The sequence below is a fragment of the Nansenia antarctica genome, assembly GCF_963989245.1.
Source record: "Nansenia antarctica genome assembly, chromosome: 3".
NCBI lineage: Eukaryota > Metazoa > Chordata > Actinopteri > Argentiniformes > Microstomatidae > Nansenia > Nansenia antarctica.
This window is the reverse complement of record NC_137688.1, coordinates 9,191,461-9,218,567: the sequence shown is the minus strand read 5'-3', so window position 1 is coordinate 9,218,567 and position 27,107 is coordinate 9,191,461. Positions and strand designations below refer to the sequence as shown.

General features: G+C 43.8%; 1 protein-coding gene across 1 annotated transcript in view; it reads right to left on the bottom strand.

Annotated features, from left to right (window-relative positions):
* Positions 1 to 27,107, bottom strand: part of gfra4b (GDNF family receptor alpha 4b) — a gene marked incomplete at both ends in the record, with an annotated part of 42,847 nt that overhangs the window by 3,215 nt on the left and 12,525 nt on the right. Inside the window, 5 exons of the mRNA XM_080526890.1 lie at positions 359 to 489; positions 1,987 to 2,100; positions 2,832 to 3,174; positions 5,569 to 5,649; positions 6,110 to 6,385. Coding sequence (XP_080383016.1) covers positions 359 to 489; positions 1,987 to 2,100; positions 2,832 to 3,174; positions 5,569 to 5,649; positions 6,110 to 6,385 — 945 coding nt within the window. The remainder of the gene's footprint in view (positions 1 to 358; positions 490 to 1,986; positions 2,101 to 2,831; positions 3,175 to 5,568; positions 5,650 to 6,109; positions 6,386 to 27,107) is intronic.

Below are 27,107 nucleotides of genomic sequence, written 5' to 3'. Positions count from 1 at the left end.
TTATGGAGCATTGTGTGTAGATTGTTAATGGCAAACATGTTTTAGTCTATAACACAACTAAAATGTAGTCTATAACACAACTAAAATGTGGAAAAGGTGATGGTTTTTTTGCACTGTATATTTAAGATGAGTGAATTGTGGCTACTTTGTGGCTGAAAATTTAAAGAGTCAAGAGAAGAGAAAATGTATTATTGAATATGGTACAATACATTTGAGTGTGTCTGACAATGGCTTAGGGGAACATTTTCAATTACTCACACATACACACACACACACACACACGCACACAATCGCACACAATCGCACAAGCACAGGAGCGTGTGTTGCATGATGACGTGATGCACTGAGAGCCACTCACTGAGACAGGCATTATCGGAGAAGTATTCCAGGAACTCAGAGCACTCTTCCTTCTGATTCCCACTGGCTGAACAGGAGCACCACGGGGCCACACTGGACGTGGAATTATCCACATAGTTGGGGGTTATCAAACTACCTGCAGAAACAATGTTTGCTCAGTTTAGTATCAAATATTCATTCCATTCTGGAAGGCTGGTTGGCTGGTTGTTGTAAGACTTGTGGTGGCGAGAGATGTTCCTTAACAATGTTGTAAAACTTTTATGAGCGTCATATTTGCCATTCATACACTAAGATGTGTCTCACCTCTTTTTTGCCTTCAATTTTCTCCTACAATTTTGCTTTCAACCTTAACATTTTTCTCCTCTTTTGAAAACGTTTTGAAGCTTTTTTTTTTTTTTTTCATTAACTATTGTCTTCTCCCACGTTTTGAAATGGAGTAGACAAGAGTTTTCAAGTGCTTAATAAATACCAGGCACTGGTGAAAATGGCAAGTGTTTGTTTGGGCTGAGGGGCACCATCAGAGGCTCTTGAAATCCATTAGGTCGCCTTGCACTCCATTTTGAGAGCATGAAAAAGACGATGGCAATTGGAGGAAATGCATAAAGCCAAGGCTGGATTTCATTAACGACACTTCTCAAAGAGTAATAACAGCTCGTATGCTTCTGAAGCTGTGTTAAGAGCTCTTTATGTGTTCTATCTGAAACCTTCAACAATATTCATATAGGTTATATTCGTTTTGTACACCATAACCTTATTTTCCCAATACCCATAAATCCTTTCTTTCACTCTTTACCAGTTCTTATTGATTCCCACTCTGTCTTTCCTCTACTTATTCTCTCTACCTTTTCCCATTAGTTTTGCTCTCTCTCTCTCTCTCTCTCTCTCTCTCTCTCTCTCTCTCTCTCTCTCTCTCTCTCTCTCTCTCTCTCTCTCTCTCTCTCTCTCTCTCTCTCTCTCTCTCTCTGTGTAGGCGAGTAAACAGGCTCTGTAGTTCCCTCACTTATAGCCGCTGACAGACTCATTTTGCACTCTCTCTCTCTCCCTCTCCCTCTCCCTCTCTCTCTCCCTCTCCCTCAGTCTCTTTCTCTTTCCCATCTCTTTTATTTTTTTAAAGTTATTTTTTCTGAGTGGGGCAGTCCCACTCATATTTTTCATTTTTTATTGATAGGTACAGTGAAGATTTAGACAGGAAGGATGGGTGAGAGCCACCTAAGCGCCCCCCCGACTACATCTCTACTCATCAGTATACTGACCTATCAGGCCTTGGTACATCTCTACTCATTAGTATACTGACCTATCAGGCCTTGGTACATCTCTACTCATCAGTATACTGACCTATCGTGCCTGTGGACATCTCTACTGGGGCGGCTGTGGCTCAGGAGGTAGAGCTGCCGTCTAACGATCGCAAGGTCGTTAGACCTTAGGCCCGACTGGCCACATGTCAAAGTGTCCTTGGGCAAGACACTGAACCCCAAATTGCTCCCGATGAGCGGGGCCGGCGTCTTGCATGGCAGCTTGGCCGCCATTGGTGTGTGAATGTGTGTGTGTGAATGTGTGAATGAGAGGCCGTTATAAAGCGCTTTGGATAAAGGCGCTATAAGTGCAGTGCATTTCCACTGATCAGTGTACTGACCTATCAGGCCTGTGTAGGCCAGTAGACACGCTCCGTAGTTCCCCTGCTTGCAGCCGTTGGCAGACGACTCAGCTGCCTGGCAGTCATACTGGAACTGAGCCAACCGGGACCTACAGAGACAGTACAACAAGCACTGTTTAGCCAGCTCTGGGCACACGTTTCAATTACAATAATGATAATGTGTGTGAAATGTGTGTTTTATATAATGGTTGTGCACCGGTCAACTTCACTATCTCTATGGGCTATGCTATGGATTTGGAGCTGCACTAGTGTGTGTGTGTGTGTGTGTGCGTGTGTGTGTGTGTATGTGTGTGATGTGTGATAGTGAGAGGAGCAGTGTAGTGTTCCCCAGAAACCCAGGGTCATTAGTCCAGCCCCCTGAGCATAATGGGCCAGTGGAAATAATGGTCATGACCAGAGATTGCAATGAGCGATAACTCTGATCCATCTTCTGTTTTATCTGTGCTAAATATTTAATGTGTTATTCCTACAGGCTCTCTGGGGTGTTATAACCAGTGCTGGTAAAAAAAAAAGCTTCGGGGTGGAATACCGGCCCATTCTGCTGATTGAATGGCTGTGTGTGGTTTCATGGACATTACACAGCATTGTTATCCCAAATGGGGGGTCAGGAAAGGCCCTACTCGTGGCATGACGCTGGGTCATTCCGGGTCTCATTAGCTGAAGGCTAGAGTTGTGGGTGGAAACATTAGTAGGGTTACAAGAAAGTTGCCAGCGAAAAGTTTTACAGTAGGGTTGAGTACGGTAAGTTGAGTAGGTCATTACTCAAAGTTGTTTGCAGCATGTTGACGTACTGGAGAAACTCCTCTCCTGTGAAACTAACCTGCACACGTAGTCCGTCTTGCAGATGCGCTTCTGCGTGAGACAGCTGGGTTTGTCCAAGCCTTCGTAGGAGCAGCCCGGTACGATGGTCTGCCTGCGTCGCTCTGCGCAGGCTGTGTCCGTGCAGGGGCAGAACAGCAGCTCGTGGGTGTAATCTGGAGGGACGCGGTCGAAGAACCTGCGGAGGGCCTTGTTGCACCTGCCCCGGTTACACAGGCCGGACTTGGAGGGCTTGATGCAGGCAGAGACATACTCTGTACGCAGCTTCTGGCACAAGTCATCCACGTTACACGCCTTGGCCGCGTCCAGGCAATGGTTCACCGGGGTAATGCTGGCTTCGGAGTCTGTTGGGAGTCAGGGAGGGTGGCAGGGGTCAGGGAGGATGGTAGGGGTCAGGGAGGGTGGTAGGGGTTAGGGAGGGTGGTAGGGGTCAGGGAGGGTGGTAGGGGTTAGGGAGGGTGGTAGGGGTCAGGCAGGGTGGTAGGGGTCAGGGAGGGTGGTAGGGGTCAGGGAGGGTGGTAGGGGTCAGGCAGGGTGGTAGGGGTTAGGGAGGGTGGTAGGGGTTAGGGAGGGTGGTAGGGGTCAGGGAGGATGGTAGGGGTCAGGGAGGGTGGTAGGGGTCAGGGGTCAGGGAGGGTGGTAGGGTGGTAGGGGTCAGGGAGGGTGGCAGGGGTCAGGGAGGGTGGTAGGGGTCAGGCAGGGTGGCAGGGGTCAGGGAGGGTGGTAGGGGTTAGGGAGGGTGGTAGGGGTCAGGGAGGGTGGCAGGGGTCAGGGAGGGTGGTAGGGGTCAGGCAGGGTGGCAGGGGTCAGGGAGGGTGGTAGGGGTTAGGGAGGGTGGTAGGGGTTAGGAACAGTGGTAGGGGTCAGGGAGGGTGGTAGGGGTCAGGGGTCAGGGAGGGTGGTAGGGTGGTAGGGGTCAGGGAGGGTGGTAGGGGTCAGGGAGGGTGGCAGGGGTCAGGGAGGGTGGTAGGGGTTAGGGAGGGTGGTAGGGGTTAGGGAGGGTGGTAGGGGTCAGGGAGGGTGGTAGGGGTCAGGGAGGGTGGTAGGGGTCAGGCAGGGTGGCAGGGGTCAGGGAGGGTGGTAGGGGTCAGGGAGGGTGGTAGGGGTTAGGGAGGGTGGTAGGGGTCAGGGAGGGTGGTAGGGGTCAGGGAGGGTGGTAGGGGTCAGGGAGGGTGGTAGGGGTTAGGGAGGGTGGTAGGGGTTAGGGAGGGTGGCAGGGGTCAGGGATCATAGCTATTAGATGAAGAGTATCACCATTAGACTGACGGATGCGTATGTGAAAAACTGCCGGTCAGAACACTTGGAGTGGATGTGTAATGAAAATAAGAGTGACTCTAGGATTGTTCAAATGTCCATTGACCAGCAGTGTCTATCATCGATTTCAAATACTGTAAATGCTTTACTGTAAGGACGCAATTAGAGGTTATGAATGTTAACACAGGTTATGAATGTAACACAGGTTCTCTGGAACTCCTCACTATGGGACACGCACTCTGTGTTCTTATTTGCTGAAGTCCCCTATAGAATCACGCCTGGTACAAGCCTGGTAACCCTAACCCCAAGCCTATATATAGGACCTTGCAAGCGCACCCATTTAATCCAGCAAACCCCACTTCACAAGCTCAGCGTGGAGGGGCAGTGAGGTGCGGGGTCTCTCCCATCTCCTTCAGAAAACCTGGGTCATGTCCAGGCTGTAAAACTCTGGAAAGGTATGTGGCTGGGGCATATATCTCTGAAGCCTGAGACACCTTTGAACAGGGCCCACGACGTCACCAACCCCGAAAAAAACGTCAAACTTGTCTTTCCATATTTTGTTGATATTCTGCTTTAACTGTTGAGCTGAACCACACGATTCAAGTAGAGACAACCTAATGCCCCAGGAGAATCGTAGGATTCTCAGTAGAACAGTTAAGTTGTAGCTAGCCTACGAGAATGCACAATTGTATGCTTTGGACAGTCAGCGAGTGAAGAATGAAATGGGAGTGCTTGCCAGGTCCCAGAGATAGGACAGGGAGGCAGGCCTATCTGTCTGCAAGCAAATAGGTCTTCAGCAAATAGGTACAGTGTGCATGTCCCATAGTGAGCGGTTGGTTGAGCTGAGTAACTGAAAGAGAACTTGTGTGAGTTGACAGCGATTTATATATGAAATCTATATAAAGTTTATGGACTGTGTGAATGCAGTAATCTGGGTGTTTTTACACATCCCATCTGGAACATCAGCCCACAGTAGACGTGTCCAAAACACATCAATGTCCTGATATGAGTGAATAACAACAAAACAGAAGTCAGACAACAACAAAAAAAACTAAAATAAAGCAATTACTATTGATTATCGTTCAGGTAATCACAGTTATGCAGTGCTTCTCCTCATTTAAAGGCAAGGACAAGAACAACACAATGTTGAATTAGATGTAAATTAAAGGCTCGGGAAACAAACATTTCATTTTGAATATGCCTAATTGTGTTCAGACTCATGGAAAAGTTTTCATTTTTAACTATGCCTAGAGAGGATACTGTGCGGAGTCCTCGGTGCCGTAAGCACGCTCCCAGCAATATAGGAGAGACGGAGAGAGCATTCCAATATAGAACGTTGTCAATATGAGAGACAGAGAGAGCATTCCAATATAGAACGTTGTCAAAAGGTGAAACCATACCAAAGTATCGAGACAGAGAGAGCATTCCAATATAGAACATTGTCAAAAGGTGAAAAGACACCAAAGTAAAGTCAGTAGACTCACCAGCTGTGATAGAAGCCAGACGGACATAGTCGTAGTCTCTTGCCACTGCTTCATACGGGTAACTCTCCACCAGGTTGAGACCTACGGTGAGATACGACACGTTGTAATAACGTTGTAATAACATAGTCATTATATAGCTATGACACAGTGCCTCATTGGGACTCATAAGTGGGGTTCAAATTATATTCCATTCAAGAACTTGTGACAATGTGTCTCCTGTAGGCTAATTAACACCAATTCCATCTCTCAGGACAGTTTTTCACAACGAGAACAGGTGACTTGACTGCCTGACTGGCTTGATGGCTGATTGTTACCCGAGCATTATAAACAAGCCGTATCAAACAGATTACTGTCACCTCCTGTTTTACATAAACTGACCTGGGGGGGTATTCCATCTACATCGCTAAAGGAAAATCCAGGCTTCAAGTCTCACGAGATTGATCAAAAATAAGCCTAGATTTTTCCTTTAGTGACACTGATGGAATACCCCCCCCCCCCCCGGGCCCTGCTTCATCCAACCCACAAACAAACACCTGCTAACCGTGTATAACAGACTGCTGTAGGCTCCAGTAGATACTGAGGCAGTTCTTCTCCTTCTTCATCCCTCGTTTGCACTGGCAGCCGTGCAGGGGGCTGGAGAGCAGGGCCGACACGGCGTTGGCACACTGGCTCCGGGCCCCGGGGCCCAGCTTCATGCTGCCGTTTCCAGCCACGCACTGGCGCAGGGTCCTCAGACGCGGGCTGCAGGTGTCGTCGCTGGAGCAGGAGTCCCCCGCTACCAGGCAGTCTATGCCCGCAGAGAGGACCTCCTGTAGGGCTGGAAGGAGTGAGTGAGGGGGGTGGAGGAAGGTGGGGAAGTGAGGGGATATGAGGAGGAGGGGGGGACATGAGGAGAAGAAGGTGAGAAGGGTGAGAAGAGTGAGATGGGAAAACAGAAGAAAAGAGAGAAGAGAATAAAAGAGATGAGAGGGAACGAGCAGGCAAGAGTGGAGGAGAGTGGAGGAAGAGGAAAGGCAAGCGGGAGGGGAGAGGAGAGAGAAGGAGAGGGGGGATATAAAGGAGAGAAAGGGAGATGAGGACAATTACAATTTGCTTTGTGAACATGGGAAGGAAAGGTGTGAAACTAGCACATAGAGGAACACCAGGATTCATCAACATCAAGTGCCAAAGCAAGTTACTGATACGCATAACAGTTTATTTACGGTAACTCTTTCTATCCAAAATAACTAAGTATGCAGGTGCCTATTAAATCATAGCTAAACTCATTATAATGTAAAACACACCGTTTTCTATTAAGATATCTGTTGTTAACAACGAAAGAATGTGTTAATGTGAACAATGTGAACATATGTGAACATATGCGCCTTCAGGCTTTTTGTCGCTCATTTAGCACTGTGTGACAAAGGCCTTCCAGCCTGAATTAAGAAAACCCCTTTATGTATTATTATATATATATATTATATTGTATAATTATATATTATTATTCTTAACCTCTAGAAGACATGCAAGCGCTGCATTTTTGTATTCATCTCCTCCATTATTCCAAAATTAAATTGAAATCCTCCAACAATGTGTATCTGTCCATATAATATTGTTAGAGTGGTAGTGTAATACCCACATTTTCCTACATCATACACCATGTTCCTTTTGTGTCTTTTGTGTTACTCCATCCCTACCTTTCTATAGCTAAGACCAATTCAATGACACACTACATGGCGGACCCTACTGTGCCGGCTCTGCTACAGTAACCATGTGGGACACGTAACAGGCAAGCCTAGTTCAGCTCAGTATGGCTCAGTCTGGTTCGGTCCTGTGATTTGTGTGCAGAGCATTCGGATGGTTTTGGTCCTTATCGGTTGTTATCTGTTATCTGTTACCTATGAGGAGTTTACACTATTTTCCTTCATGGTTCTTTATCTATTTCAATATACCTGACAAAAAAAAATTACATTACAAAAAAAATGAAACTTGTATTTCTTATTCCAGTGTTGCTCTAGATCGGTGTGGGATACGGAGGACATAACTGCATTTGACACAAGGTCAGCTGGCCTCTGGTGTCCTCATCAAATGAAACATGATGAGACAATGCATTATTTAGATCATACTTCCTCATTCTCGCCTCCATCCACACAGCTTTGAGGCATATTAATGAGGATGCAACTCGTCACAGAACGTTTCATACCCTGTCTTTCAAATTGTATTTCTGGTCTAAAGTGAAGAGCAACGCTTTGTCTCTCAGAGAGCCTTGTGCTGAGGCCCTCACTCTTGTCATCTGTTCCTGTGTATTAAACATGCCCAATGGAGATGGATCTGAGGCCTTTCCTGTAACTGGGATCTTCATGCTGACTAGGTAAAGCTAAGATATGATCAAATTATTGAGCTGGTTAGTGGAATCAACTGGCAAAACAAATAGCTAGATGACAAACAATTTGGTAGATTATGTAGCCCTGTCTGAGACCTTGGAACTTGAGGATGTCCTCAAAGCCTAATGGTAGATGCTTGTCTTTTCAACATGGGAGACTCAGGTTTGAACCCACATGAGGACCTAAACCACTTGAACAATCTCAGTGATTAATTATTATGCTTAACACATAGAGAGCCATCGGCAGATTGACTTCAGACACATACTGTACTGTGAAAGGTATATTCTGTGAATAAATGCTCAATCTTGTGTGAATAATGAAACACATTGAGATGTTGCCCTCCAGTTACAGATAGTAGATCATTACTTTCGAAACATGTCGACATGGGATATGGGACACTGAAATGTCACATAGAGTGTGATTATATACATATGGGGCCATGTGACATGCTACTACAATGATAAGAACATGTATTTGCAATACAAGTGTGTTGGTTTTAATTTTTTTGAGTCTGATAGACATATATATATAATATTATGTAATATATTATTGTATTGTTAATGTGGTAAATGTGTTAATGTGATAAAAGCCAAAAAACAACAGAACAGGACGTGATCAGACGACAGGAGGAACGACAATGACTCTGTTGAACATTAAAAAATGATATATGCCATTTAGCTGACGGTTTATCCAAAGCGATCCCCCGACATCAGGAACATTGATTCAATCACCTCATTCAAAACCCACCTCAAAACCCACCTGTTTACGGAGGCATATCCGTGTTAATTTACTGTTCCCGTGCTGCTCTGCTGCTGGCTATGTTTTTATACTGTATATTTCCATGTATTTTGTGTTTTGAATTTTGTGGCTGTTTTTAGACTTGTTGTTGTACGGCGACCTTGAGTGCCATGAAAGGCGCCTTATAAAATAAATGTATTATTATTATTATTATTATTATTGCAGTGAGTGCATACATTTTTCAATATATATGGTCCCAGCAGGAATTGAATCCACCACCTAAACGCCATGCTCTACCAACTGAGCCACAGAGGGCCACCTGAACATCACCTCTGCTTACCTCTAACAGTCTAACCTCTAACAGTCTTACCTCTAACAGTCTTACCTCTAACAGTCTTACCTCTAACAGTCTAACCTCTTAAACACTTAAGACCCTAAGGGCCCTATTATGCACTTCTTAACTTGCCGTCTTAAGTCTTAATTAAGACGCACCGCCAGGTTAAGACCTACCGCCACCCTTATTATGCGCTTCATACGCGCTACTGCTATTATGCAGGTGTCGCTAGGCGCCCACACATAAGACGTAAGACTCCCGTGCATATATTACTCATTGAGGGAGTGTTCATATGTTAATGAAGTGCGCTAGGCCCCCTGCTATTATGCGATCTGACTTTGAAGTGGTTTGAAAAGTTCTTAGGCGCTAGACTTCATGCACGTTTTGAAACACGAGCGCGCCTCCGCGGTTTGCGCATGCATGTGGGCACACATGAACACGCACGTGGCTCCACGGCAAGACGTCAATTACGGTCACAGTATAAATGCTTTATTTCAGAAGGGAGAGGCAGAGAAGCGCGCTGACCTCCTTCTTAGGACTTCCATAATAGCATAGCGCTAATGACTTAACGCAGCCGGTTCTTAAAGGGAATGGCACCTGGCACGCTGATTGGGTTGATTGAGAAGACGCCCAAAACACACCCATGACTAATTTCTTTGCTTAGCGCCGGGTTTTAGGCGCCCACTACCGCACGCATAATAGCAAAGTGGCCTTGACCACGCCTCCACGTCTTAAGTTTAGATCTACCGCCTCGTCTTATTGCTTAAGACTTATGAAGTGCATAATAGGGCCCTAACAGTCTTACCTCTAACAGTCTAACCTCTAACAGTCTTACCTCTAACAGTCTAACAGTCTAACCTCTAACAGTCTTAACTCTAACAGTCTAACAGTCTAACAGTCTAACCTCTAACAGTCTTACCTCTAACAGTCTAACCTCTAACAGTCTAACCTCTAACAGTCTTACCTCTAACAGTCTAACCTCTAACAGTCTTACCTCTAACAGTCTTACCTCTAACAGTCTAACAGTCTAACCTCTAACAGTCTAACAGTCTAACCTCTAACAGTCTAACCTCTAACAGTCTTACCTCTAACAGTCTTACCTCTAACAGTCTAACCTCTAACAGTCTTACCTCTAACAGTCTTACCTCTAACAGTCTAACAGTCTAACCTCTAACAGTCTTACCTCTAACAGTCTAACCTCTAACAGTCTAACCTCTAACAGTCTAACCTCTAACAGTCTAACAGTCTAACCTCTAACAGTCTTACCTCTAACAGTCTAACCTCTAACAGTCTAACCTCTAACAGTCTAACCTCTAACAGTCTAACCTCTAACAGTCTAACCTCTAACAGTCTTACCTCTAACAGTCTAACAGTATAACAGTCTAACCTCTAACAGTCTAACCTCTAACAGTCTAACCTCTAACAGTCTTACCTCTAACAGTCTTACCTCTAACAGTCTAACAGTCTTACCTCTAACAGTCTTACCTCTAACAGTCTAACCTCTAACAGTCTAACAGTCTTACCTCTAACAGTCTTACCTCTAACAGTCTAACCTCTAACAGTCTAACCTCTAACAGTCTTACCTCTAACAGTCTAACCTCTAACAGTCTTACCTCTAACAGTCTTACCTCTAACAGTCTAACCTCTAACAGTCTAACCTCTAACAGTCTTACTTCTAACAGTCTAACCTCTAACAGTCTTACCTCTAACAGTCTTACCTCTAACAGTCTTACCTCTAACAGTCTAACCTCTAACAGTCTAACCTCTAACAGTCTAACCTCTAACAGTCTTACCTCTAACAGTCTTACCTCTAACAGTCTTACCTCTAACAGTCTAACCTCTAACAGTCTTACCTCTAACAGTCTTACCTCTAACAGTCTAACCTCTAACAGTCTAACATCTAACAGTCTTACCTCTAACAGTCTAACCTCTAACAGTCTAACCTCTAACAGTCTAACCTCTTGTAGTATATTTCTGTAGTATGTATGATCTATGTATGAATATGTGGTATGTTTTAGACACACACACATGTCAGGGCATGCAGGGACACAGATGACCAGCAGGGACACACATGCACGCTGGCCCCTCCCCTCTGGAGGGGAAAGGGGAGAGAGGGACACAGAGAGCCCTCTTCCCACCCTGATGTCCATGGAGAACGCATGTAATGTATGAATCTGCCTGTAACTAATTAAAGTGTCTTAAACTAACTGTTCTTTGATTCATAATCAATAAGAATACACGACAGTAAATGGCGAGCCAGCCAGGAGATAAATGTAACTTAATTTACAGTATTTTGCGAACTTCAATCTAACAAAGAAGGTAGATTTTCTGCAGAAATCTCTCTCTAGTCGATTGGTGTGTTTAAAATAAACTGTAAATCTCAGATAAGTTATAGTCAAAAGAATCTGTGTAACGGTAATCTTGTTGGAATAGAAGCAAACTTTTCATAATCATAATCTGATGGGTGGGTGGTGAGAGCCGGACTTGGAAGCCCGTATTTTGTAAAATATAGTGTTTGGTGATTTGTTTGTACGGTATTGGAATATCGTGTGTGTGTCTGTGTAAGATTCGGTGAGGTTGTGTTTATGTGTTGGAGTGTGGGTGGATTATGAAGTCTATTTTGTAAGATATGTGAAAGAGCATTATTGTAGCAGTGAAGAACATATGAGCAGAGCTGTGGACGCCATTACTCTTTGTCTGTGTGAGAGGACGCCGTTGTGTGGGCGGCCATTTGCAGTGTGTCGGAGAGTCCATTCTTAGACGCCATTTTTATGAGGGAAACGTGACGCCATTTGCAGTGTGTCAGAGAGTCCATTCTTAGACGCCATTTTTCTTTGTCCTTGGGGAAGGACACGCACAGAGGCCATCTTTGTGAGGGAAGCGTGAACGTAGAATATTTGAATGAGATAAATAGTGGTTTAACTGGATTGAAAGATATTGCTGTGTCGTGAAAAGTAATCGTTTATGAAAACAAGTTGTGTTAAAGAGATTGTTTTAAGCAGGCCCCAATACGGCCGTGGGCTTTCAAGAACAATAAAGCCCTTCCCTCTTTCTGCTTTGCAAAAAGCGCAGACACACAGTGGAACATTCCTTTAGAAGGGAACCTGAGTTTGATAGATCTCGGTACTCATCTCTTAAAGATAACGATAAAACCATACACATAGACTAGTATTGATAGAGAAAAGATAGAGATATGGTGAATTGATCTCGGGGTATTTTAAATAGTTTAGAGTTACGGTTAAAACATTCATAGCCTTGGCTAAGAGTTGGCGCATGCGCAATCGATGCGCGTTAGCCGGAGCACAGCTCCATCTGCTGGTCGAAATACGACAATACATTTTAAAACACTAAATCCTCAGGGAGATACAGCTGAGGTCGATGAAACAGTCCGATACATTAATAAATAGATGGTTAAATGATTGTTCTATATTAAATTACTTTAATTAATTTAATTAATTACTTATCAGTTGAATTAATTATTCAGATCATTCATTTTCTGTTTCCCAAAACAATTGATTGATTCCATAAGTTTTAAATCAATGTATATGATGATATAGTGAATAATTCTAACTAATCATTTATTCCTTTCAAATAACAAGTCGATTTCCTTACAGATTGTAATGAATAATTAATCATTTTATTCCTTTCAAATAACAAGTCGATTTCCTTACAGATTGTAATGAATAATTAATCATTTTATTCCTTCCCAATGACAAGTCGATTTCTTTACAGGTTGTGATTAATATTTGTAATTTACATCTTTTATTTTAGTTAGGTCATTTCCACAGTGTTTGATTAAGGAATAGCAGAATAGTACATATTTGATAGTTGAGCAGTAAAAGGGTTTTTGTGGATCGGTGAATACTTAGGTGTTGATCAGCCTTTGTGATTTAATAATTGTGTTGACCAGAACTGTAATTAGTATTGAATGAGTAATTAAGTGACACATTCATAAACAATTAGGAAACACATTTAAGTATAAAGTACTTACACAGCTATTAGATTTAAGTTAATACTGCACTGACATACACAAGAGGCAAGTCTGTTATTCTGAAGTTGCAGGGTTTTTGTGGGGATGGTCAATACAGTTATATTGGACTAGCATTTGTTTAGCAAACAAGACAAAATAAGGTGGGTTGTAAGAAGCGTACACCTTATCTAATATAGAATATTGTCAGCATATTGAACAAGTAGAATGGGGTCGAATTCCACGAAGCTGTTAAAAGATATTAGTGAACATCGTGGAATGTTGGCTACGTTATCCCCTATGGCTATAGTGGAAAAAATGAATCCTCTTGTTAGGGAAATTAGCAAAATGTCAACGAAATGGAATAGCCGTTGGGCATACATTGAACAGCCGTGGCCGAAAGAGGGCAGCATTAATTTACAATTAATTGCAACATTGGAAATACTTATCAATGGGCACAAAGCACATCAAAGAGGAAAGATTAGATCAGAGAAACGCAAGTTAGAGTTAGCTATTTTAGATCTATTTAAGGTAGAGGGACAGAAAATAGCTCAGTGTCCTGCCTCCAGTCCCCCTCCATATGCTAAGGCACTGGAGGATCATTCCCAGAAGAAGAAGAAGGAGCCAAGGGGAAAAGGGGACGACAGGAGTGACGAGGAAGATGACAGCGAAGATGGCAGTGCAGACTCAAGTGATGACGACAATGCAGATGGAGGCTACAACGCGCAGGGCAGGAAGATGATAGCCACAGCCGAAAGGAAAGGTGGGAGAAGACGCCCGGAGAAAGAGGGAGATTGTCACCGAATGTCATCAAATACATTAAAGAACTGTCCAGTGCTGATTCGGGGTAACAAGATGGAATATCATCCGTGGCATCATACAGATTTGTCTGAAGTGATCGAGAAACTCCCAGTTCTTCAAGAGGGAGGACATTCGTGGACGCGACAGGTCGACGTGATACTGACAGGAACGCAGGCCGCGATGGGAGACCTGAAAAGACTCTTAGCTTTTATTGCAGGATTGGATACAATGCAGGAAATATTGATGAAGGCAGGACTTCATAGATATATCAATACATCAGTTTATGATCCAGAGCTCTTCGCAGCAAACAGAGGCAGGCTGTGGAAAGCAATCAGAGAGACCTACCCTACTCACATTCACCCAGACAATATCATTGTGAAGCCACTGGGGGGGGATGAGAATCCCAGGGGTTATATTGCCCGTATGCACTCTCAATGGAGAAGTGTGACAGGGAAAGACGCTGAAGATAACCCCTTAGAAAAATCCATAATCAGGGAAAAAATACAAGAAGGGCTTCCTACCCCAGTTAAGGATAAGCTAGCAGAAGTGGTGGGGCTACGACACATGAACAAAGCTGTTTATATAGACCACGTGGCTCATCAAGTTGAGTTATATCGAAAGAACATTCGGATACAGAAGGCACGAGACGAAGAATCCCTCAGAATATTGACTCAGTTGCAATTGACTGAAAGCGAGAGGAACATAGAGGGAGTGCAGGCTTTAGCCCCACAGCAACAGCCACCTGGAGTGCAGACTGCTACTTACCAGTCCTACTCACAGGGGCCACAAGGGGGGTATCCTGCTACTTACCAGTCCTACCCACAGGGGCCACAAGGGGGGTATCCATACCCACAAGGGCCACCAGGGGTGCAAGCGGTTCCATACCAGATGTACACACAGCCTGGCCAAGGACCACCACCAGGGGGATGGACAGCAGCAGGGAAGGAGATGCTAGAGTCATGCCAATGCGACCAGAATGGACATCTAGCCTGTGCCTGCTGCAACAGGCCCCAGGGGGGCGCAGGGGGGAGCCAAGGAGGAGGATATTGGCCCCCTACTACACCTGCTCCAGGAGTGATGAACCCTTACGGAGGCCCAGCAGCTGGCCTATAGGGGTGCCCGGAAGATCCGAGTGGGAGGTGCCAGCTGGTGGTGACACAGAAGCCTGAAGGCGCCACGCACCTCCCTATGTCTAGAGAATATGTGAAGACAATCGGATTTGAGGGAATTAAACAGCTGATTCCTACAACTGAGCTTGTAGACTTAGAGTACAAGGGACAGAGAGCAACTCTGTCAACACTTGTGTCAGAACACACGCCAACAGGGCTGCTAGGGAGAGATGCTCTATGCCAATTGAACTGTACAGTAAAATGCACACCTGACGACTGTCAGGTGACGATGCCATCCGGTGCTCAGGTTCCATCGACAGCCAGAGTGATTAAGCATAGAACAGACCTACAAGCTTTGCCTTTAAAGGGAGCTGATATAGAATATTGGGTTGATGGGTCTTGTTACGGGGTAGGAGAAACGTTGTGCGCTGGGTATTCCTTAGTTAAAGCACAGAATTCAAAGTTTATTGTAGAACAGGCTGAGGCAGTTCCTCAGCCTTGCTCGGCTCAGTTGGCTGAATTGATTGCCCTCACAGAAGCATGCAACTTGGGAACCGGACGGAGAGTGACAGTGTACACCGACTCTGCCTATGCACATAATGTTTGTCATTTTAATGGAGCTGTATGGAGGGGGCGGGGTTTTAAGAGAACTGATGGTACGCCTATACAGCATCACGCACAGATCATGAAGCTGTTACAAGCCATGATGAAGCCAAAGGAATTAGCTATAGTGAAGTGTGCCACACACAGGTCTGACTCATCACATGTCACACAAGGTAACAGGGCTGCAGAGGATGCAGCCAAAGCCATTACAGGAGCAGACAAGGCAGGTAAAGGTCTTCTGGTCACACATGAAAAGCAATTACAGGGCATGGTCACACTTGAGGATTTATTGATGCTACAGAGTAGAGTAACTACGTTAGACAAGAGCGTTTGGCTAGCAAGGGGGGCAAGTCAGGATGACACAGGTCTATGGAGGAATCATGAGGGGTTGGTTGTAGCACCCTCAGATTTATTAGGCATGTTAATACAGGAAGCTCATGGATTAGCACATGTGGCTAGGGGGGAGGTGAGACGCAAGATCACCAAGAAATATGGGTTTTGGAGTCCATATTTGATGGAACAGATTGACCATGCTTTAGGTCAATGTGGGGTCTGTTGGAGAAACAACATCAGAGTGGGTACACCAGTGGTGTCTGGGCATATCCCTACCCCAATAGGGCCACGGGTGGTGGACAGGGGGGTGGATGTACAGAGTAGGCAGGATGTTGTGCCAACAGGTGCCGAGGGCCCCAGAGAACCTGAGAAGGAGGAGCTACGAGGAGATGCTGTGGTGTTGCCAGAGCCAGTGGCAATGCCAGTGTTACAGCCAGTGACATTACCGGCAGTGCCTGAAACCGAGGGGACAGCGGAAAGCTGTCCAGATGCCAATGAACCAGAAACCAACGAAGCAGAGAGTGTTGACAGTCTGGAGGTCCAGCCTGGGGGTGTCCAAAGCCTGGACACCTGTGCTACTGGGGATGCTGGCGAGTGCCTGCACCATGCTTCAGATGATGCTGAGGGCGACTCCCCAGACCTTGATCAGCGTGGGAGGGGACCAGGCGGCTGCCTTAACCTCAATGACACTGACGGACGACGACCAGTTAGGAAAAGATTAAAGACTATGAATAGGGTAGTGAAGCAGCAGATCAAAGGGAACGACGGGAATGGACAGCAGATGATAGCATGGCTGGAAACGGTCTTAGGGGAATGGGAAACTTATTTTGCCAAGATAGGAGCACCTATTATAGCAGACATGATTTTTGACTTTCTTAGAAGGCAGGGCCTCATTGACTGTTTTTGGAAAATCAGTCACTCAGTCCACGTTAATGAACTTTTCAGAAGACTAGTCCTCACCTGAGGTGAAGATCTATGCATTAATGCATTCCCTTTGTCCTATGCTTACTGTTGGTGAATTATGTGTTATGATAACTGAATGTCATTATTTGTGTATTGTTTGTTTGTTTCTATATCGTGTGATTGAGGTCAGTTGAGAAGTGATGTGGTGGTTATACAAAGCTAGGAGAGAGGTTCTGTTCCTAGCGCTACGAAAATGGAAAGCTCCTGACTATGGGAGTGTTATCAATCTGAGACAGCGGTAAAGGCTGTTCTCCAACTGGGTACAAGTGCTAGTAACCTCTGACCCCGACGCTTCGAGGACAAAGAAAACATCGGTCGTTGGAAGTTTCTGTATTGATTTGTGCATGGTAAACTGTGTTTAGTTTAATTGTGATTGTTATTTTCAAAGTTCTTTTTATTATTGGTTGTTTTCTATTTTTTGTTTATGATATCTTTGGTTCCTGATACTGGTCCTGGGTTGGTCTGTGTTATTGTGCTTCTTGTGTTGTGTGTTGGTGTAGTTTTTCTGTCTGTTGTTGTTTATTTTTTAATTTTTAATTTTATTTGAAAAAAAAAAAAAAGAAAAAAAAAATTTTGGGATGTTTTGTGGGGTTTTGTGTTTTTGTTTTTGTTTTATGGTAGTTTAGTTTCGGAACACCCTCTGGGTGGTCCGAGGGGGGATGTGTAGTATATTTCTGTAGTATGTATGATCTATGTATGAATATGTGGTATGTTTTAGACACACACACATGTCAGGGCATGCAGGGACACAGATGACCAGCAGGGACACACATGCACGCTGGCCCCTCCCCTCTGGAGGGGAAAGGGGAGAGAGGGACACAGAGAGCCCTCTTCCCACCCTGATGTCCATGGAGAACGCATGTAATGTATGAATCTGCCTGTAACTAATTAAAGTGTCTTAAACTAACTGTTCTTTGATTCATAATCAATAAGAATACACGACACTCTAACAGTCTAACAGTCTAACCTCTAACAGTCGAACCTCTAACAGTCTAACCTCTAACAGTCTAACCTCTAACAGTCTAACAGTCTAACCTCTAACAGTCTAACCTCTAACAGTCTAACCTCTAACAGTCTAACCTCTAACAGTCTAACCTCTAACAGTCTAACAGTCTAACCTCTAACAGTCTAACCTCTAACAGTCTAACCTCTAACAGTCTAACCTCTAACAGTCTAACAGTCTAACCTCTAACAGTCTAACCTCTAACAGTCTAACCTCTAACAGTCTTACCTCTAACAGTCTAACCTCTAACAGTCTTACCTCTAACAGTCTTACCTCTAACAGTCTAACCTCTAACAGTCTAACCTCTAACAGTCTTACCTCTAACAGTCTAACAGTCTTACCTCTAACAGTCTTACCTCTAACAGTCTTACCTCTAACAGTCTTACCTCTAACAGTCTAACCTCTAACAGTCTTACCTCTAACAGTCTAACCTCTAACAGTCTAACCTCTAACAGTCTTACCTCTAACAGTCTTACCTCTAACAGTCTTACCTCTAACAGTCTAACCTCTAACAGTCTTACCTCTAACAGTCTTACCTCTAACAGTCTAACAGTCTTACCTCTAACAGTCTTACCTCTAACAGTCTTACCTCTAACAGTCTTACCTCTAACAGTCTAACCTCTAACAGTCTTACCTCTAACAGTCTTACCTCTAACAGTCTAACAGTCTTACCTCTAACAGTCTTACCTCTAACAGTCTAACCTCTAACAGTCTAACCTCTAACAGTCTTACCTCTAACAGTCTAACCTCTAACAGTCTTACCTCTAACAGTCTAACCTCTAACAGTCTTACCTCTAACAGTCTAACCTCTAACAGTCTTACCTCTAACAGTCTAACCTCTAACAGTCTAACCTCTAACAGTCTAACCTCTAACAGTCTAACCTCTAACAGTCTTACCTCTAACAGTCTAACCTCTAACAGTCTAACCTCTAACAGTAGCCTTACCTAGGACTATTGAATGTGAATCCCAGCATGAACACTTGTCCCCGAATCAACCAAAGTCAGCTAAGCTCACTGGATAGACCAAACAAATGGTGCTCTTCTGCAAAACCCATGTGAATCTCAGAGTGAGCCAAGGCCTTGGAAGGACAGATGGTCAGTTGCAGATTGGAGGCAGAGCTCCCAGTCTTCTCCTCTATGGCAATGTGTGCATGCGTGTGTCAGTTTGTGCTGCCTGGGCAGAAGCTGGAATAGACACCATACATCATGAATGCAAATGAGCCTCTTGATTTGACATTTCCAATAAGCCTGTCTCAATGTACCAGTGGGTTTAGCCAATTAACCATGTCAGTAATCAATGCCTTTCCGAGCTGCGGTTAAGTCCTCCATTTCCCTGCCACATAAATCACGGACAGATTAGCCGATCAGTTACCCAGACGCACTGACTTAATGGCCCACTTCAGAAGAGATAAAATGGAAAATGAAACTTAATGAACTTGAGTGGAATGTTACTTTCGCTCCGATATACCTACAAAGTAGTAAGGCTGTTAGAGGAATAAAGAATGTATCAGTAGTTAATGCATATCAAACTTGGTTTTAGTACTATAAATGTACAATTATTGAGCTTGATTTACAATGATACAAGATAACTCAACAACCTAATACAAATACATAATGTGCCCAATTCTTGTTTGTTAGTCCTATATCGATGTAATGTTTGCTAAGGAATGATAAAATACAAATATTTAGACTATATTGATATAAGGCAATTCTTGTTGCAGCCTTTTATATCAAGTGTAATCAAAATGGAAGTAGCAGGAGTCGTTTCTGAGACATTGCTTAAAATGAACTTTGACCTTTGACCCCTGCTGGTGCTTTCATTGCCTCTTTAATAATGGTGCTTTGCCTCTGAACGAAAAAAATAAAAAAATAAAAAATAATGTAAGAGTTGGGGGTGACTAATGGTGAGTCATCCAAGCGTTAATGAGCCTTCCTAGAATTCCTCGTTCCAGTATGTACTATTCAAGCCTTCTAAATTATAGGTTGTGATGACTGTTGTTAAACGGTAGCAATCAGGGAATGAGATGCCTTGAAAGAAATATTTCATTTATGAAAACAGTTTTCTTTCTAATTTTCAAAAGCGCTTTCTAAAATTGAATGTCCTCCCTGACACTCAGTTTGCATACATGTTGTTATTGTTGTTAGTGTTCTAGGGGAGGGGACCGATTTTCACCTTTCTGTCTCTGGTAGCTGCCACTTCAACAGCTTCAACAGAAACACAACAGCTAATGTCCAACACTGTGCTAGTCCATCAATGGAAAGCTGCTATTTACACACAACGACCACTAGTTGTCCGTCTTGTAAATTAGCCTGCCTCCTACACAGAAAAACTGCAAAATAGCTTTATACTAGCTTATCCTGATGTGATCCTATCCTGTTATCCTGTTATACTGATGTGATTTAGAAAATGCAAGGATACTGAGTGGTAGAATGCACATGTCTAGGAAAAGTCAAAGGAGGATCCTGAAATTTGATCGAGTGCAAAGATATAACATTTTGTTTTACTCACAGGGTCAAATGACCCCACCCATGGCTGTTATAGTGTTAAAGAGCAGAAAGAATCTAATCATGAGCGCCAGATCTCTAATTATGGCAATCAACAGTCTGGATATTGTACTTCAGACCCTGGCCATGTCTATGCAGAACCTAGTTTGTTTATTATTATTATTATTGATTTTTTAATTATTGTTTTATAATAGAAGCACATCTTAGGGGAGTCTACTTGGTGGCATTACTGTGTCTCAAACGACTGTTGTATACTTCTGACATAGAAAAACAGGAAGTGATATTTTGAAATTGTACCTTTTTGTATGGCATCATAGAGTGGGTGGGGTGAGGGTAGGTGGAGGATTTGATTTTATTTGATTTATTAGGATCAGCTACTCTTACTGGGGTCCACACAAAACAACAAATAACAAAGAAGAAAAACATCAACAATACACAACATACACAACAACAAATAACAAAAATTAAAATAAATAAAAGTGAGCAAAGCTCACAGCCTTAGTTTTTAGTGAGCATCACAAAACACGTAACAAAGAAGAACCATCCACAAAAAACGTTGTCTTCATCTAAAAGACATTTAGAGATATGACCTGGTAGGGCATTTCATTCAACTGTAGATCTATTCAGCACTGCACGTTGTTTAAAAATTGTTTTAGTTTTTGGGATTGTGTAGTTACCACTGGTGGCATGTCTGGTGGGGTGTGTGCATCAGAGCTAAGTGTAAGCTGCCTATACAAACCGACAGGGGTTTTCAGAACATTATTTTTATTATTTTTTATAAATGAATGAAGTGATGCTTTTAACCTCAACGTTTAGCCAGAAGAGTTGGTCATGCATGACGTTAATGTTTGTTCTCATTGTGCACTGCAGGGCAAGCCGAGCTGCTCTGTTCTGAACCCGTTGTAGCTTCCCTAGATCAGTTTTAGTAATCCTGACCAGACCACCGGTGTAGGTACAGAAGTAGAACGTTTGTCGGAAATTGAACGGGGTCCTGCCATTATGGATGACGTATCACTGTATGATTAGCTGTGATGACGTAACACATTATGATTGGTTGCAGAGCCGTAAACGTGATGACATAACACATTATGATTGGCTGCAGAGCCGTAAACGGACGCCATCTGGGTTACAGGAGCAGCGGGCTAGTTTGCTAACGTTAGCAAACAATGTCCACGTGAACTCCACCCTAAAGGCCCTTGCACACCAACGCGTTTTTTACGCGCGTTTTTTACGTCCGTTAAAAAAATTAATTAGAACTCATGTTGTGTCAACCACGCTTGCACACCAATCCGTAATTATTCGTCCGTCAAAAAAAAAAACGCAACAGGTTCGATTTTCTGCGTTTTCGCGTCCGTCAAAAGCCTTTTCACAGTAGTTTTTGACCACTCCGCCATGGTATAGACTGGGACACATCGTCAAATTACAACTGCAGGACAGTTGGATTAATGTTTACGGAAGTACATGTCTCAAGTATTATCTCGGCGGTTAGTCGAGTGAAAGAAAACAACATACAGATGATAATTCACACAATATAATACCACGAAAGCGTACGGCACTAAACAATAAAATGTATTTGGGCAGCATCATACTCAAACTCAGGCAGAAGGGCAGGGTCCGGCCAGGTGCACACGGTCACAGACTGTCAGTGCATCATACATCATTCAGCATGGTTATAGCGGTTTCTTTTTTTATTCTATTCTACTTCTGCTGTCTGCGTCTCCCTGGGTATTCCTAGACCAGATGGCAAACAGTAAAGAAATGCCACAATATTACAACATGTAGAGTGCATATTGCGAAAGTTCGCAAAGTAAAAAAACGCAACGGACTCCGCAACGGACCGGTGTGCAAGGTCTCTGTGCGTAACGTTTTTTTTCGGATGACGGATTAAAAATACGCAGGCGTAAACGCACGCATTGGTGTGCAAAGGCCTTAACCCTAACCTTAACCCTAACCCTAACCATAACCATAACCCTAAAGGCCTTTGCACACCAATGCGTGCGTTTACGCCTGCGTATTTTTAATCCGTCATCCGAAAAAAAACGTTACGCACAGAGACCTTGCACACCGGTCCGTTGCGGAGTCCGTTGCGTTTTTTTACGTGTCCCCACGCTCGTGCACTGCCCTCATGGCTGATAAGAGCTCTTCAAGCTTTTGTCACAGCATCCGAATAGTCCTTGTTGTTGTACACGTTCGTTCCTTTTAAATCCATTGCTTTCCCCATGATCCTGACTTTGTCTATAAATTTGAGGAATCGGCCTGGTTCGGCCTGGTTCGGCCTGGTTCAGCCTGGTTCTCTCTCCAGTTGGTCGTCCAGTCCGATGCACCCTCTCTAGCTCAATCCCCGTGATTTTGAGCTTGTCAGAAAGGAGCTCTCGTTATTAGACTACTGGATCCCGTCAATCACAATGTTGTTCCATCGTGACTGACCCTCCAGGTAGTCCAGTTTGGGCGGAAATGAGCGGATGTTGGCGGAAATAATCAAAACTTCAGTGTCAATTTCAGAAAGCTTCGAGTAATCTTGCCTTTCCTTAGGGTTTAGCTCATTCACATCCTTTTGGGTGTAGTGAAGGCTTTCGCGCAGTCCACTTATTTCCACTTCACTTTCTGTCCACTTCACTTTCTTTAGCGAATTGTCTCTGGTTGTTTGCCTCGGTCATTATCATTAGAAAGTTGTTGCTGCGCCCCTGTTGTTCCAACAGCTCTTTATAGACAATTTTCTGCTGTTCCATCAGCTCACGTACCTGTCATAGTCCTTGTCTCTGTTTCTCGCTTTTGCCGGCATTGCTTCAAGTTTGGTGTAGTTCACTGGCTGTGTAAAAAGTTGAATGAAGAAACAATAGGATAAAATAGTACTCCAATGTCACTCAGAGGTCGGCGAGAATGACAGCGTACAGAACGTAGCTAGAACGTTAAAATCGAAAGGTTGTGGACAGCAACAAGCACGCACGATACGGTCTGAGCGGGGAGGTGTTTCTTGTACATGAAGTCTCCTGATTTAGTGTTACTTTTGGATTGTATTTCACAAAAGTATGAATAAAATACATCAAAGGCAAATAGACTGCTGTTGGCGAAATGAGACTGCTGTTTTGCAATTAAATAGTTTTTGTCAGCTGGCTTCAATCTTCATGGTCAATCAAACATCAAACATCTTTGATGCTTAAGCTATACAGTACCCAAAGACAAATTAACCTTTATTTGCACCAACTTTCAGAGGGGAACTCGGTCCTCATGTGGCACAACACAGCACATTTAGAAAAAGCTCTGTCAACTGTAATATTGCTTAGTCCTGTGTAAAAAGATGCACTTGTATACAATGGCCATTCAATGGCGCTGTGTGACTTTCAGGACACCTATGCTTTTGATCTGCTACAAAGACCATCCAGGAATTAAGGCTGTCTGGTAGGGCTTTCACACCGGCAGTTCCGAACGCCGGTTCGCGTTCGCGTTCGGAAACCTCCGAACGTTGGCGCTGTCTGGCGAACGATACACTGGTATGAACGCGGGCTCGTTCGCCAGACAGCGCCAACGTTCGGAGGTTTCCGAACGCGAACGCGAACCGGCGTTCGGAACTGCCGGTGTGAAAGCCCTATGAGTGAATCGAAGCAATTGGGCATCAGTGGCCCATTTAGTCCTGAAGTCTGAAATCATGGGCCCATTTGAAGGATGGCAGCTTGTGACACGCACACACACACAAACCCACGCACAAATGCGCGCACGCACACACACACACACGCACACACACACACGCCTGATGAAGAGTGAGAGATAGGAAGATTTAAACACTAAACACTTTATTCCTGTAATTGATGTCTTATGCTGCTCCATGATAAGATCTTAAGAACAAATGCAAACTGTGTACTTCTTTGATGACAGTCTTTAATCTTTATCTCTAACCAACGCCTCCGCTGAGTGTTCCGATTTGAAACGGGACGGCTCTGTCCATAGGAAGTAAATCTGGAACCCACATGAGTTTTACATCTCCAAACATTAGAGTCTACAGAAAGAAGTTCCTTGGAACAGCGAATAAACATAGAAGTGAATCTGGAACACACACAAGTATAACATCTCCAAACACTACCTACAGTCTACAGAAAGGAGTTCCTTGGTACAGCGAACAAACATAGGCCCACAGTGAGTATACAATCATTACCAAAGGGCATTCAAATCCTACAGTAAAGAGAGGGAAGGAAAAAATCTGAAGATGGGCTCATTGTAATGCATGGAATGGAATACGGAATGGTAAGTATCATTCATACAATTCCTCATTCCATTCCATGCATTACAACACCGTACTGTTGTAAAGCGCTTTGAGTTGCATTTCATGTACGAAAGGCGCTATATAAATAAAGCTTTACTTACTTACTTACTTACAATGAGCCCATCCTTTGATTTCTACCTCCAACAGCCTCCACTGAGGACACATAATAAACAGTACTGCTTGTACAGTGCAATAGTATACACACGTCCATGGGCCACTTTGAAATCCTAGCGAGCAAATTGTAAACAAAAGATTACATCAGAATGCTCTAGAGATATGGTGGGGGTTATTATTCAGCCTGGAAGTGGGGCTTCAAATGAGCACTAGTGTTAGCTTGATCCAAGGACCAGATACTGACTGTTTACATCAGTGGAGGCTGGTCGAGTCTCCTTCAGCCTTGAATGCACTAAGACCACTGCTACCCCGTGAATCATTCATGTATACCAGTGGAGACTGGCGGAGGTATAGCAATCCGAAATCGTAGGACAGCCTCATTGTAATGCATGGAATGGAATGAAGAATGGTATCAAGCGCTTGTGTTGCATCCGTTACAATGAGCCTGTCGTGCGATTTCTATCTCTGCGTGAAAGGCTGAAGGAATGTATGCATGTGAGCACATCAGTAACATCCTTTTATGTGTGCAGAGGGCCTTAACTCTCCCAGGTTCCCCTTCAGGTTATTTCCAAAGGCTGTCGGTTCTGCCACAGGCTACTATAGCTAGGCGTGCGCGAGCACACACATACACACACACACACACACACACACACGCACAACAAACCACTTTCTTCTGAGGTGATAAATCTAGAAACCACCTCACGTTTTCTTTTATTGACCTGTGAGGGACCGTACTGAGAGACACAGAATAGACACACTCTTCCCATATACAATTAGTGACAAGACAATTTTCTACATGGAGGGGCGACAAGCTTACATTCAGAACCATTTAGGCCAAGGCTAATAGGTAGGAGGTTCGATTCTAACAGTAAACATTTATCTACACCGTCTGAGGCACATGAGATGACAGGAGGCCAATGCAGGGGGCATGACCCAATGGTTTATGTAGTGGAAGACTGAACAAAAGGCCATTGGTCAGGGTCCTTTGATGCAAAGGAGTGAGTGGAGGTGACTGAACCTGCCATTCTAACAGTCTCTACACAAAGGATACTTCCCTGTGGCAATCAGAGAAAGTGTCATACAAGATCAAGCTCAAGATCAAGATCAAGTCTTCATCAAGATACATCCATTTGAAGCAAAAGAGGAAAGACCAGGAAGATATTCCTATTGGGAGAATTTCAAGAGTTGATTGTGTAGCTAATCGCATCCTCTCTCAATTTAGTATTCCTAATCAGCTGATTTGTTGGAAGGGCTGTTCCAGTCACATCTCGGACAACTGTAATTGCCACCTGTAAGCCACTCACATGACAACTCCCCTCTTATGAGGCAACAGCGGCTGACATTTATATAGAAGGAGGGGATGCAACTTGTCACTAATGAGAATGTGAGACGTTCTTTTAGTATGCAAAACAGACAATACTTTCAGCAGACTCTACCGTGGACAAAATCTAATTAAATTCATCCTTTTTTTTGGTCAGATTTATAAAATAGACTGTGATAAAAAGGACATTCAGATTTTTGTGTGGGGTGTGCAATGTGGCGGCTTGTCAAGTTCAGTCTCAATGTCATACGACAATAGAGCTTTATCCCCGGACGAGGGATGGTGACATTATAACAGTGTAGTCTATCGGTTTGTAATGGTTGCAATTAACTTATCAGCATATCGTCCTTCGCCTCGTGAGTGGTGAGGGGGTGATTCATCTATTTCCCATTCTGCCGAATGTGACATGCGTACACCTCGTCCCTGATTAATCAACATAATTAAAATGTTTTATACAGTAAGAGGGAAGCAATTAACATCCACGTTTATAACAAGGCCCCATGTTTCCTTAGTGTATCTGCAACAAGTGCTGTTATCATTAATCACTCCGATATGATTAGCCAAATCACCTCAGAGGTACATGCGTCTCTAATTGGTCTTCAAAACCAATGATTGATTGTATGTTCTACTGTTTTACAATAAAAGCATTTTACAGTTGTATAAAACAGGTCTAGATTTAATCTAATACCATTCAGGCTAATTTGGTAGATTTCTCCCTTTCACCCTTTGTGAGTTGCGATTTAAGATACCAGGTTTGTTTGTTGATAGTGTTATGGAGTTAAGGCTCTAACTGGAGCCAAAAACCACCAGGGAACAAGGCTTGCAATTACTTGTCCAGTTTATTTATCTTGCCTTTATGATTACCATGGTTCTAAAGAGACATTTTGTATATTTTCCTTTGAAGGTTATTCAAGAGATACATGGCAAACACGTACAGACACTTAATCAAGGTGCTGGTGAGTCTCTATCCGGGCCTCTATTTATAATTGGGAGGTAGTACCACAAGTATACTGAACCACCACTTGGTGTCTCCCTGTGGAGATGAAGGGAAATAAAGTTGGAGTTTCTAACAATTAGGATCTCTTTAGCCCACTATCTAGCTAATCTTCCAAAAGCCCCCGAAACAG